Source organism: Hemicordylus capensis, chromosome 2, assembly GCF_027244095.1.
Source record: "Hemicordylus capensis ecotype Gifberg chromosome 2, rHemCap1.1.pri, whole genome shotgun sequence".
NCBI classification, from domain to species: domain Eukaryota; kingdom Metazoa; phylum Chordata; class Lepidosauria; order Squamata; family Cordylidae; genus Hemicordylus; species Hemicordylus capensis.
Genome location: NC_069658.1, coordinates 95,602,058 through 95,616,488, shown reverse-complemented (window position 1 = coordinate 95,616,488; position 14,431 = coordinate 95,602,058). Strand labels below are relative to the sequence as shown.

The window sequence follows — 14,431 nt, the reverse complement described above, 5'->3', positions numbered from 1 at the left end:
CAATTGACAATAAAATTCAGCCATCCCAGGTCCTTGGGAAGGACTCGATGTCTGGATAAAACAAACCAGTCAATAACACCTGTCTGACTGTATGTATAAATAAATACATACACACATATTCTTCTTCTTCTACTAGATTACGAACCCTTATGGTACAGGGAATCATTTAACAGTGTGCATGAGTCGCTTCGGTGCCTCCTCCTCTTCATGGCGTCAACTGCAGGGACCAGTTCCACAGTTCTGCACAGCCGTTTGGAGAGCGGGCACTGTAGGCAGAAAAGCAATGGGGTGGGGATGAGCAGGTAAGGGGTTCCTTACCTACTTTTTAAGGTAACTGCTCCCGACCCTGCCAGCAGGTGCACAAATGGCTTTGCACATCCCTAGAACCCTTTTCACATTTTCTGCTATACAAACTCCTTTGTGAACATTTTGTCAAAAAGTAATACATAATTAATAATAATATCAACTTTTGAGCGTAAAATATAATTTTACACAGTGTTAAAGGCACTTTTAAATCCCATTGATTTCGATGAGAGAATTTAGTATTGTAATGACTTGGCTACACAATAAAGATGATAATGAAAAAGTTAAGTATATGCTTAAATTTCTTCCACTGAAATTAGTGTGACAGAATGATACAAAATACTTAAGTTTGGATGGGTCATGCCCAATGTACCATGCCCCTACATAGGTGTCACAATTTATAAAAATATAAAAAGGCTGTTAGGACACATTTGTTCATCCAGACTTTTAATTAGACTTATAGAATTTAACATTGTTTTTAAATTGTTTTAATGTTTTAATCATATTTTACTTTGTGTTTTACTGTAAACCGCCCAGAGATGTGAGTTTTGGGCAGTATATACATACGTTAAATACAAAATAAGTAAGATAGATATTCAGGAACAAACCATTTTCCCAAGCTAATCGTTATTTTGCCAACTGTATTTGTGAAGTGGCTACCCCTAAGTATCAGTTCATAAAAACCTAAGTTTTTAGTTTATAAAAAGATACACTGGTTTTGCAGAGACTCTTTGTTTTATTTCCAGTCTGATGACCTCAGTATATTAACATTCACTGCAGTGAATTTTACCCTTAATCATATCTGTTAGCTTCAGAAGCGTGGGTCTGGTATGTTAGAAAAACTCTTTGTCCTTGTGTGCAGGGTGTTTTTTCCCCTTAACAAAGCTTTAATTAAAGAGTAAGCTTGTACACTAAACCGAGCCCATATGTCTGATGTTTTTGTAAAACATGGGAATAATCTGATATATTTTGCCCTGTGGCTGATTTTCAAATTGGCACCTGTTACTCTCATTAGACTTGAAGCAGAGCTGCATGGACTTGCTGAGAGAGAGATGACTTTCATGCTGGTTAAATCAGTTTAAATTTCAGTTGCTCCTTAAGAAGTTGTATTCAGAATGTCTTCAGTAATAAGAAAGATCTCAGTCCTATGGACGCAAGTGCATGTGTGCATTGCCATCAGTAGGCGGAAGATATTGCCTTTGTGTTCTCTGAATTGATTTGTTCTCATGGATTGAGATTAATGGATGTGCAGAGGACTCTCATTTCATTTTGAATGTATTAACAGAAAATCTGTGAACTGGCACTCAAGAGTTTTGTGTAGTACAGTCTTTTGGGTGAGGCATCATAAGACTTCTTTTTCAATCAAGTGGTGGAAAAGCCATAGTACTCCTTTTGTTTGAAAACTGTACCCATGTATGTAGCAAACAAGTTATTAATTTGTTTACAGTAAAGGGTATTGGGAGCCATGCCAACTTTCTGGGAGGAACTGCTAATTTTTTTGTTAACTGGGTGTGGTTTTCAACCCACTTTACTCCACCCATGAACCTGTTCTGGCCTGCTTTTGAAGTTGCCTGCAATTTGGGTTCATACTGTGTTATAAATTGAAAGCAAAGCACCCTGAGGCTCTCCATAGTTTAGATAGATGTGGTCATATCTTATTCTTACTTTGTTTTGACTTCAGCCAAAGATTCTCTTAACAGAGAAGATCACACCGTGCTTGCAAAGTGCTTGCAGAAGGATGGCACTGTGCAAAGCTGTGGTGCCAGCTACTTGTGCAAAGTCTGGAACTTGGATTCCAGACTAGTGTTGTGCTACCCCAAGCATGCTTGTGCTCATGCAACAGGGCAAAATTGCAGAACTTATTTGTTTTAAAAGGAACTTTTGCACAACTAACATAAGAACAAAGGAAGCTGCCATATACTGAGTCAGACCGCTGGTCAATCTAGCTCAATATTGTCTTCACAAACTGACAGTGGCTTCTCCAAGGTTGCAGGCAGGAATCTCTCTCAGCCCTATCTTGGAGATGCCAGGGAGGGAACTTGGAACCTAGATGATCTTCCCAGAGTGGCTCCATCCCCTAAAGGGAATATTTTACATTGCTAGTCTCCCATTCATATGCAACCAGGGCAGACCCTGCTTAGCTAAGGGAACAAGTCATGCTTGCTACCACAAGAACGGCTCTCCTCTCACAAGACCATGTCTCCCAAGACGAGCTCTACATGATTGTTCCTGCACTAGTGCAATGTTGCTCATTACACAAGCGCATCATTAGTCAAGATGTCAGCTGCTCATGCATTCACAACTGCAGTGTTGTGAGGCAAGCTCCAAACCATCAAGAAAACACATTCCTTAAATCACGTTTGCCCAATGACAACATAAACAAGCAACTTCAACAGTATTCTCCCATAGAAATGATGACTACTACATTATTGCTACTATGAATATTTATGTGAAGTTTCAACAGAAGAAGTTTCAACAGAAACTTCTCAAAACAGTTGACATAGAAAATTATAAATAAGATGGTTCCTTGTCCCAAAAGGGTTCATAATCTAAAAGGAAGGTCAAGAGAGCCACCAGTAATAGGCATTAGCAAGATACTATGCTGCGGTTGGATAGGAAAAATAGGAACTTTCCACTATGTGCCCTAGTGACAGAGCAAAACCTGGAGAGAATGTTATGGTTGACAATGACATCTTGGGGATCTGACTGAGAGAATCCAGCCAACTCATTAAAGATAGTGGCTGCCATTCTGTCTAATAAAGCACCAGGGCAACAGGAGAAGCACTGCTGTAGCACTGGTGCTTCTGAAGAGTTCCAGACTGTTACTCCACTGGTGTATGTGTTTTGTCTATATCAATATCTATCTATTTCAATGCCCTCCCCTTCCCCCAGAAGTCTTGAGCTAGTTGATGGGACTGATCAGTTACATCAGTTTTGCACTGTGAGGTACAGAAGGTGTATAGGTGGCTATGTTACTATTTTTGTAATGGATGAGGCCTTGGAATCCAATCGTTTTACATACTGCTCTTCTGTCACAAGGTTTCCTCCCCCATCTCCTCCCCCCATTCCCCATGATGAGATCCATATGCATTCGATTTCCTGGACACTATTTGAATGGCAAATTTGATTTTAAAGCTTGCCATCTGTGTAGAGTGCAGGGAACAGTACATGTGTTCAACACTTCACAAAGATATTCACATCATCAGTATGGTTTCCCTGCCTGCAGGTCTTGGTGACCATGGCAATCCCCATACAAATATCCACAGCACATCCTGTGTTGCCCACATCACTGTGGGCAACACAGGACACCATGGGGAACAGTACATGGGTACAGTCATAGAATCCAACACCACATATTCTTACCAAGGCAATAGTCCAAACATACAAATATACAGTTTTGAAGGTTAGATTATGATCATTTCAAAATGCAATTTAACAAAAAGCTAAAAAAATAGAGTTAGGCAAGCTAGACCCCTTTAAGCAGCAAGAAGCACATATATTTTAAAAGCTGAGATAGAGAATCAAATATAATTTGTATATTAAAAGAAAACAGCAACAAATATGACACAATCATCCACTCACCCATCCACCCTTCAAAGTCAAAAGCCCTGTTCAGACTGCAAAGTGTGTCATGCCATTACCTGGATTGTGTCCTAGTGTGAAATTGCACCAGGCCATTGAGATAATTGCCAAGATCAACTGGCACTGAAAGTAATATAGAAATAATATGTCCAGCCCTTTAGAATCTTTGTGTTAAAGTAAACTCTCTCTGCTACCCTGTGGCAACACCTAATCCAGAGGGTGTCTTTGATAAACTGCAGAGGATCCTGGGTTAGAGGGGCAACTAGTTGACTTTGGTGAGAAGAATAAAGAGGAAACGAGGAAACTTATGAGGCCTGAGTGGGAATAAAGCCCGAGTAATCTTTCCAGACCTTGAAGGAAGTGCTTTAAAATGAAATTCTGTTCATGCTGACCTGATTGCAGTGCAGTTCACAAATATTCATGCACATGTGTGCAACCTTGTTTCTTTTGTCTTCTTATAAGAGGCTTATTTTTCCATATGTGACCTTTCAATTGCTTAAGTACATTAAACGAAAAATGGTTCTTGGAAACATAATCTCGACCTTATTTCTTCATATAAATACAGCAGACGCTTAAAATGCAAACCCTTTCTGCGTGTCTGTTTATAAGGCCTGAAGTTACTTTTGTTTTGTTTCAGCCAAAAGGCTGCCAGCAGTATGTCTGGAATGTTATTTACTTGGTACATTTCTGGGCTATTTCTTTGTAACACTGCATACACCACAGCTAGGGGGTCATTTGTTTAAAAATGACCAAAGCAGTGCCCCCAAGATGCACAGTTATTCTTCTCAGTGGGGGCTTTGTAATAAAAGGGAGTGGCTCATTATGTACTGTAGCTTCTGTGCTTTTCCCCCCTCAGTGCCTTTTTTGTTCCTCATAATTTGAGTTGGTTTGGGCAGAGGTTTGAGGAGGTACTGTTTATTCTTGCTCTTTGTTCTCAGTGACTCTGCTTCTTTGCTAGTGCTTCAGCATCTTGTGGTGTCTTTTGTGATATTAGCTGGTTTAACTCCATTTGACCTGCTTTTCTGAATTCTAATTTGAGATTGTTGCTATATGTGTGTTTTTCGGCAGAAACCACAGTTTTTAAAGCAGAGCTCTTCAGGCAGATCCAGACAAATGAACTTATTTCAAAAGAAGTGTGGGTGTTCATACATTTTTGAGGGAAGGGTTGGGCTGAATAATAGAGGTTCTTTGGAACATGGATTAGTACATCTTGGAAATTTCTTAAGGCCGTATCTGTTCTTTATGCACATGGCAAGAAGGCTTTGCCACTACAGATATGACGCATTAGAGCTGTAGGCCTTGATATGCCATGACTTTCTAGTGATACTGTATGTGACCTGCAGAGTATGCTATGTTAGTATGGGGTTTAATTAATTAATGGAAGATTAATTTCCAGAGGTACAGCACGACTATAATGTCACCCTGGGTGACTGTGGGCCAGTCACTTAACTCTCAGACTAACCTACTTCACAGGGTTGTTGTAAGGATAAAAATAACCATGTACACTGCTCTGGACGAATTCTGGTCTTTGACCGTAAGTAAACTTGACTTGACTTGATTGTTTTGGGCTCCTTGGAGGAAGAGCGGGATATAAATGTAAATAAATAAATAAATAAATGGCGAGCAATCATTTTTAGACAGAGTTTGTAGTCAGCCAAAGATCAAACAGTTCTTCAGAATGACCACTAGAGAGCCAGCCTGTAGAAGTTGGTGCTGAAAAGTGTATTACAAATACATTTCTCTCTTGTTTGCCCCCAACTCCTATGAAGTCTGGCAGTAGGCACTATCAGGCACTTTAACCTGGGGCAGCTGGCCAGGCTCAGGGGTGGAACGGGGTCAACACTCACTAGCTGGAGTGGGTGGCTAGTTAACCCAGGCCAGACACAGGGTGGTCCTGCAGGTGAAGGCTTGCCTGCAAGCTGCAGGGTGAGTCAAGGCTGCTGCTCAGGGAAGTAGGAGCAGGAGCAGGGTAACCCAGGTTCTGGGAGCAAGTCTAGGAGCTGGTTACACAGTCTAGGAGCTGGTTCAGTACTTAGGGGATGAAAGATGCTCCCTATGTGAGCTGTTACTACCAGCAAGGTGCTGGCAGTTGGAGGACACTTATATAAGCCAGGTCAGGGTGGAACCCTTTAATACATACTAACCTGACTCCTGAGTAGGCCCATTGGTTGGTAGCTTTCTGGCTGCCAGGTGCATACTTCCCCACCGGTCTTGGAGGGCAAGCCTGCCTGTGTGAACTCAGAGGGGCTTCTCCAGGTAGATGGGGGGCGGGGAGTGTCCAGAGTTGGTTCTCAGGGAGGTGGAGGATCAGGGGTGTCCTGGTCACCAGGGTGTCTGGGTTTGTAGTGGTAGAAGGTCCCTGGGGAGGTGCAAGGTCTGTGGGGCAAGGTGCTGGAGAGAGTGAGGGGTCCAGAGTGTGTTCTGGGTTGCTGCTAAGCAGGGGTACTGAGGGAGGCTGGATGATGACAGCCTCAGGATCGGGGTGACTCTGATGTCCTGGGGTTCTTCCATGAGTAAGAGCTCCTCATCTGATTTCCCTGAATCCCTGGTCATCCTCTTCTGCCTGGTTCATGCTGGACTTGGAATCAGGGCAAGGGGAGTTCCTGACAGGCACATTGCCTTCTCTAAAGACATCCTCTCTCAATCAGGGGAGGGACAACAGGAGCCTGTGGCAGCTTTTTAATCTAGAAGAGTGTTTTTATAACAAGAAGAAAAAATAAATATTTATTGTCTATTAATAAATATTTATTACCTAACTGTAGTAACATACTCTACTGTATTTCAGTCAAACATATGTTCCTCATTTATTTAGCCATTTTTTATTTTTTATTTTATCAAATTTATACCCCGACCAAACTTATGTCTCTGGGCGGCTAACAACAATTAAAACACATATAAAAGTTAAAACAATTCAAAATATAACAACACATATAAAAGTTAAAACAATACAATAATTTAAAAACCATAAAAATAAACAAACAGTATTTTTTTTAAAAAAAAAAACACCTGAGAAAGCTTGGGTAAAAAAATGGGTTTTTAATTTTTTTAAAAAAAATTATACAAACCACCTGAGATATTTACAGAGTTGCCTATGGCATGTCTTTGGATATCTCAAATCGCCCCCCCCCCCAAAGGAAATGTTGAGTGGTTCACAGAAAAGGCTGTATAAATCTCACCCCAACTAGGAACATATGGCTTGAAACAGGTAGGTACAGTTACATCATAAAACTGTTTTTGCAACGTCTTCTACCTCTCTCTCCTCTATGGTGTTGCTACAGCAGCTGGTCCTCCTGTTTTAGCTCTTCAATCATATACATGCACTCACATGCACACTAACGCCTCCCTATGTAATGCTGCACCAATACGTACCCACTCCTTTTACAAACGTGTTTTATAATCTCTGGACATCCCATTGCCTATTTTGTTTCATTAGGGCTTGTGTTTCCCCTGCTTTTGTCCTGATACAGAGTTCAATGTTTATAATGTTCCTTTTTGAATAGGTACTTTTCCCTTAATTTTTTGTCCTTTTGTTTTTCTTGGTTGCTTTGATCATTTAGTTGAAAATGCCTATGGTCTCTATTCACACCTGCCCTTCTTTTATTATCTTGGCTTAAGCATAAATGCTTCCACTGAAATAAATCAGCCTTGTAATTTGAAAAATATAAAACTTTGGTTTAAGTTACTTATTACAGGTAATAGCTGTTTGATGGTTGAATATGAAACAAATGCTTGGCAGCATATTTAGCTTGAATCCCTGCCAGAAAACAATAAAGTGCAACCTAATTCCTAAAAATGTCTGAGCTATAAACTAACTGTCATGACATAGCATGCATACAGTAATAACAGGCTGACAAGGCTAATAAAGTCTACATATTACTATAGCAAGGCAGTGCATGCTGAAACAGGTCCGTAATGTATTTTGTCCTTCATTCATATTATGTAGCCCGCACATCATCTTCCTGTCACAGAGCACATTATCTGGAGGGAACCACCTCTGTGGAACACGCCTATGCCATGAAATTGCTCACGCCTGGTTTGGCTTGGCCATTGGTGCACGTGACTGGACTGAAGAGTGGCTAAGCGAAGGATTTGCCACTCACCTAGAGAATGCATTTTGGTCAGCAGCACAACAGGTATGGCTCGAATAGTCTGTTTAGGATAACTTTTGGTTTATTCATGGGCACTAAGAGCAAAATACTGTATACGATAAACCCTTACTTAAGAATAAGTAAGTACTTGAGAATAAGTAAGAATTTAAGAATAAGTTCTATGTTAGATCAGACAAAGGCGTAGTTAAGCCAGCAATCTAGGAGTGGCCGTTGATCAGATGTACCAAAGAATCTCACTGGTGGACAAGACAGTGATAACCATCTTTTTGTCTTCAGAATCTTGTAATCAGAAATATATTACCCTTGAGCATGGAGGCTCTATTTGTAGCTGGCCTGTCTAATAAGCCATTGACTGATCTAACCTCCATGACTGTACTCAGTCTTTGGTCAGTGACTTCATCTTGAAGACCTTCCAAGTAGGCAAGTCTTAGTAAATGGAATGGTAAGGGGAGGGGGGGGGTATATGTTGAATAACCCTAAAGAATATCACATGTGTACGTTCCTTTTTTTCTCTAATTCACTTGGTAATTTTATTGTTATGTACTAATTCAGTTACTCACTCACTTACTTACTTAATTTTATTTTATTTTATTTTATTTTATTTTATTTATATACCACCTAGTATAAAAATCTCTAGGTGGTTACATACCTGCATACATATATACACATACATACCTGCAGGTAAATTGTAAATAAAGGTGTGAAAATATTATTTTTACCACAAGTGGAAAATGTTATTAACTTCTGAACTAACATATTGGCCTATTGTTTATTCCTATAGATATCTCTATAAATGTTATTACGGCTTGTAGAGCAGACATATTCCCAAGGAAACTATAGAGAAGTTTTGGACAACCCCCCTGCCCCATGTTTTATTTCAAAGCTGGGATTAAGTATAAAGTTTATTGGCCCATATCTTCCACTGTGCTACAAGGACAGAAGAAGGTCTCTACCCTTGCTGAGCAGCTGGAGCCTAACTGCATTGAAGTCTTGCTCCACAGCCTAGCGTGGGCAGAGGGAAGTGATTTTCGCTTCTCCTCCCTCCCTCCAAAATTTTGCTGCCGGGAACTTGTCCTTGAGGGTTGTGCCTACACTCCAGGAGCACAGGAGGTGTACACTTGTGGTGTACAGGCACACTAAGTATTTGTGCTCTTGTGCTAAAGCGCAAATGACAGTGGTTCCTTGGAAGCCCACAGCAGAGTAGGCGGCTCAGAGACCATGTTACACTGTGGAGCATATCAACCACTGTGTTTTTCTGCCCACCACCTCAGCATGGCAAGTTCAGTGTGCTCTGTCGCTTCGAGAGGAGTTGCTACTTTTTGCCCCCAAAGCTCTTCATACTGAGAAGAATATTGCTTTTCTGTGGATAAAAAGGAATTATTGGAAGATGCTGCCTTTGAAAAGGACACACTATCCATCTGTTAATGTTCAAAGGGACAGAAGTACGTCCCCTGCTCTCAGAACTCTCTGCACTTCCCTTTTAACACATTTGCCTGTGATTCTGGGAACTATCACTCAATTTTCCAGTTTCAGCTAAACTATAGAATAAGAAGAAATTTAGTAGGGCATCTAACACTGAGCTAACTTGAATTAAAACAGCATGAAAGCTAAATTGTGAACCTCCCACGTGAACTTGCTTTTCCACTCAGGTCAGCTGTGGAAGCCCGTTTGTCTGTCCTGCCATTATCTGAAGGCTAGTGGCATGTGAGATTAGGCATTCTTTGTTGCTACACCTAGGCTGTGCAATTGCCTACCCCGGGTGCTTTCCAGATTACAGGCTACCACAGTGTCACTACTGTCCATTAAGTGTGCTTCCGTACTGCCTGTGTTTCGACATTGCAGTCCCTGTGCAGTCCCTGTGCGATCAGCAAGGTGCCATTCACATTTCCGATGCCTTCTTTTGGATTTTATCCTTGTGTTTTGGTCCTGCAATGTTGCATGTGCGTCTCAAATAAATAGCTGTATTTTCCCATAGTAAGAGGGTTATGCAAGCTATTTACGTTTTCAAAATGATCCTGCCATGCTGAAGCATTTTACTGCCGAACAGTGTGTAAGCTGGAAAGTGTCCAAGAGAACATGTGCCTCCTACCTTGTTGAATCTTTATTACTTCCTGAAGACTTTTTATTTCTGCAGGCCTAGCCAATGCGTGATATTATTTCCTCTAACTCTTTGGGGTTTGTAACTGATACTTATGAAAGTATCATACAAAAACCCTTCTGGTAGGGATGTACATGAACTTTGGTTCATGAACTGGTTTGGCACCAAACTGGGTTGGATTAGGTAGAATAAGTTCAGCAGCGTGAGGAGGGTTGCATCTAGCGGGATCTTTAAATAAAAGGTGGTCAGGTCTAATGTTCTCCCTAATTTTTGCCATCTGTGTGCAGATTGAGTTTTGTTCTGGGAGGCAGTACCAAGGCAGTGAGTGTGAACATGCATTCAGAGTGGGGCCTTCCTGATTCAGCCTGAGTGGGATCTAAAATTACCTGAGCAGGCATCAAAACTTGTGAGCATGCGCACGTGTGCATGCCTTAGAGGGAATACTGGTCAGGTCCTTACCTGCTCTGCATGCAGCTTCCTACTGCGATAGTGCTCATCCCAAATTTCTGCGCATGGTGCTAGCATGTGCATGCTAGCCTGTGCGGCACCATCATCATGCTGACCATGCAAATGGCACATGCACCATGTGTGTGCAGGCAACATGTGTGGGTACTTGGGATGAGTAACACGGCAGCTGGAAGCTGCATGCGGTGGCAGAGAGCAGGTAAGGATCTGCTCTCCTCTTATTTGAAAATCCTGCTTGCTGTTCCCCTCCTCATGGTGCTGAACAGGTTTGGACCTCGTTCGAACCCATTCAGCGCAGAATATCCCTACCCTCTGGTTTAAAATCAAATGCTTATGTAGTTCAGCATCTTGTTTCCTACAGTGACAACTAGATGCCTCTAGGAAGCCCACAAGCAGACAAGAAAACAATAACTATCTTCTGCTTTCTCTCTCCAGCAATTGGTATTCAAAGGCTCACAGCAGCTGAACCTGGAAGTAGCATATAGCCACCGTTAGCATGAACACTGCTGCTCATGTTTTGTTTTTATGCGTTTTGTTTTTTAGGTTGATTAGGTTGATACCCATTTCAAACTGGCTTTAGAGCTGGCTGTGGGGTTGAGACAGCCTTGATCAGCCTGATGGATGACCTCTACTAGGGAATCGAGAGGGAGTGTGCCTCTGTTGGTTCTTTTGGTTCTCTTGGTGGCGTTTGATACCATCAACCATGGTATCCTTCTGGATCACCTGGAGGAGTTGGGGATAAGGGGCACGGCTTTGCAGTGGTTCTGCTCCTATCTCTCGGGTAGATTCCAGATGGTGGAGCTTGGTGACAATTGTTCCTCAAAACGGGAACTGTTATATGGAGTCCCTCAGAGCTCCATTTTGTCACCAATGCTTTTTAACTGCTGGGTGAGGTCATGAAACTGCTGGGTGAGGTCATCAGGAAGTTTGTTGCTGGGGGCTATCAGTATGCTGATGACACCCAAATCTACTTCTCCTTTTCATCTGTATCATCAGGAAATGGTGTTCATTCCCTAAATGCCTGCCTACAGGCAATAATGGGCTGGATGAGGGATAACAAATTGAAACTGAATCGGAGGGGCTCATTGTAGGGGTTCAGAATCTGAGGGATGAGTTAAATTTTTTTTGTGCTGAGTGGGGTTACACTCCCACAGAAGGAACATGGTATGCAGCTTGAGAGTACTCCCAAGGTATGCAGCTTGGGAGTACTCCTGGACCCAGGCCTCACCTGGTATCTCAGGTGGAGGCTATGACAGGAGTGCTCTCTATCAGCTTCGGCTGATTCGACAGCTGCATCCATTCCTTGAAGAGGATGACCTCAAAACAGTGGTGCACCAGCTAGTAACCTCCAGGCTTGATTGTTGCAATGCGCCTTACTTGGGGCTGCCTTTGTACGTAGTTCGGAAACTTCGCTTCAAAATGCAGCAGCCAGATTGGTCCCTAGGGCAAACTGGAGAGACCATATTATCCCTGTCTTGAAACAGTTGCACTGGTTGCCGATACGGGTAAAATACAAAGTGCTGTTTATTACCTTTAAAGCCCTGAATGGCTTAGGTCCAGGTTACCTTAGAGAGAGCTTTCTTCTGCATGATCCTCACTGCACTTTAAGGTCATCTGAGCAGGTCCATCTCCAGCTACCACTGGTGTGTTGGGTGGCAACTCAGAGGTAGACCTTCTCTGTAGCTGCTCCTGGGCTGTGGAATGCACTCCCTGCAGAAATCTGTAATCTGAATTCTTTATTGGCCTTCAAGAGAGCCCTAAAACCCATCTGTTTGGCCTGGCCTTCCAGGGTTTTTAAATTTTTGCAAATGTTTTTAACATTGTAACCTGGTTTTTCAGGGTTTTTTAACTGTTTTGAATGTTTTAACTGTTATTGTTTTATGGTGTAAATTGCTCTGAGCCATTTTGGAAGGGTGGTGTAGAAGAAACCGAATAAATAAATAATAAATAATAATAATTTCTTTTTAATATTTCATTTAAGATTCCTTGACTGTTTCTATTGTAACAGAAAGGTAGTGTATAAATGCTTTAATAGTCATAATGGGCAGCCCCGAGAATAATTAGTGATAACTAAACAGCATTGAAATCAATGTGTCAAGTTGGTCATAATTTCTTAATATTAGTCATGATCATTAATTTCATTTGGACAGTCATGACTAAATAATAACATTGATGATGATGATGATTACATCAAGTAAAACACTAGTATTAATGTGTTCATTGTTAAATCAGACAGTAATTTTGGTTGTTTTTAAGACAGTGGCTGACATGATGAGCGTATAGGTGCATATAAGCATAATATGTGCTTATATGCCAATGACAGAAGCCTCCAAGCCGAGATGGGTGAGCTGGAGTGCTTGGTTGCTAACGCAGAAATAGATATAGTGGGCATAACAGAAACATGGTGGAACAATGAGAATCAGTGGGACACTGTTATCCCTGGATATAAATCCTATAAAAAGGACAGGGAGGGGCACCTTGGGGGTGGAGTAGCACTGTATGTGAAAGAAGGGATAGAATCTAACAAGGTAGAAAACCTAGGTGGACTGGAATCCTCCACAGAAACCCTGTGGGTGACAACAATACAAGGCCTGAAAGGGAACATGCTACTGGGGACGTGCTATCGTCCTCTGGATCAAAACACTGACAATGACTGAGAGTTGCAGGAGGAAATCAGGGAGGCGTCAAGGCAAGGCAGGGCTGTAATAATGGGTGACTTCAATTACCCACACATAGACTGGGTGAATTCACAGTTAGGTAATGACAAAGAGGTCAAATTTCTAGATACACTGAATGACTGTGCCGTAAAACAGTTGGTCTTGGAACCAACCAGAGAGAAGGTGACCTTGGACTTAATCCTCAGTGGCACCCAGGACCTGGTGTGTGATGTCAGTGTCATCGATTCTTTAGGGAACAGTGACCATAGTGCGATCAAATTCAGCATACATGTGGAAAGAGAATCACCAAGGAAGTCTAACACAGACATTTTGAATTTCAGAAGAGGAAACTTCTCCAAAATGAGAAGTATGGTGAAAAGAAAGGGAAAATCAGTAGAGTCACTTCGCTCCAGAATGCATGGAGTTTACTCAAAACCAAAGTACTAGAAACCCAGTTAGATTGTGTACCCAAAAGGAGGAAAAGTACCACTAAGTCCAGGAGGATGCCAGCATGGTTAATGGGTACTGTCAAGGAAGCCATAAAAGGGAAGAAGACTTCCTTCCGAAATTGGAAAGCCTGTCCAAATGAAGAGAACAGAAAGGAACACAAACTCTGGCAAAAGAAATGCAAGGTGACAATAAGGGAGGCAAAAAGAGAGTTTGAGGAACATTTAGCCAAAAGTATCAAGGGGAATAACAAAAACTTTAAATACATCAGAAGCAGGAAAACTGCCAGGGAGGCAGTTGGACCATTAGACAGTGAGGGAGTGAAAGGGATTATTAAGGAGGATATGGAGGTTGCAGAAGCTAAATGAGTTCTTTGCATCCGTCTTCATGGCAGGGGATACAGAGCATATACCTGTTCCTGAACCAGACTTTTCAGGGATGGAGGCTAAAGAACTGAGTTAGATAGAAGTTAGATAGAAGTGACAAGAGATGATGTTGTAAACTGTCTGGAAAAACTGAAAACTAGCAAATCGCCAGGGCTAGATGGCATCCATCCAAGAGTCCTCCAAGAACTCAAATGTGAAATTGCCGACCTTGCCATAATATATAACTCATCCCTGAAATCAGGCTCTGTACCGGAGGACTGGAAAGTAGTAAATGTAACACTGATTTTAAAAAAGGGATCCAGGGTTGATCCAGGAAATTACAGGCTGGTTAGCTTAACATCAGTTCCAGGCAAATTGGTGGAAAGCATCCTCAAGGATAAAATT

The 14,431-nt window shown here is 41.8% G+C and overlaps 1 protein-coding gene across 8 annotated transcripts in view; it reads left to right on the top strand.

Annotated features, from left to right (window-relative positions):
* AOPEP (aminopeptidase O (putative)) overlaps window positions 1–14,431 on the top strand; it is a 340,341-nt gene that overhangs the window by 113,152 nt on the left and 212,758 nt on the right. For all 8 annotated transcript variants that reach the window (XR_008316388.1, XM_053297171.1, XM_053297172.1 and 5 more), the window contains exon 6: window positions 7,829–8,018. Coding sequence is in view for 7 of the 8 variants with exons in the window: in XM_053297171.1 (XP_053153146.1) it covers window positions 7,829–8,018 (190 nt within the window). In the remaining variant the exon portion in view is untranslated. The remainder of the gene's footprint in view (window positions 1–7,828; window positions 8,019–14,431) is intronic.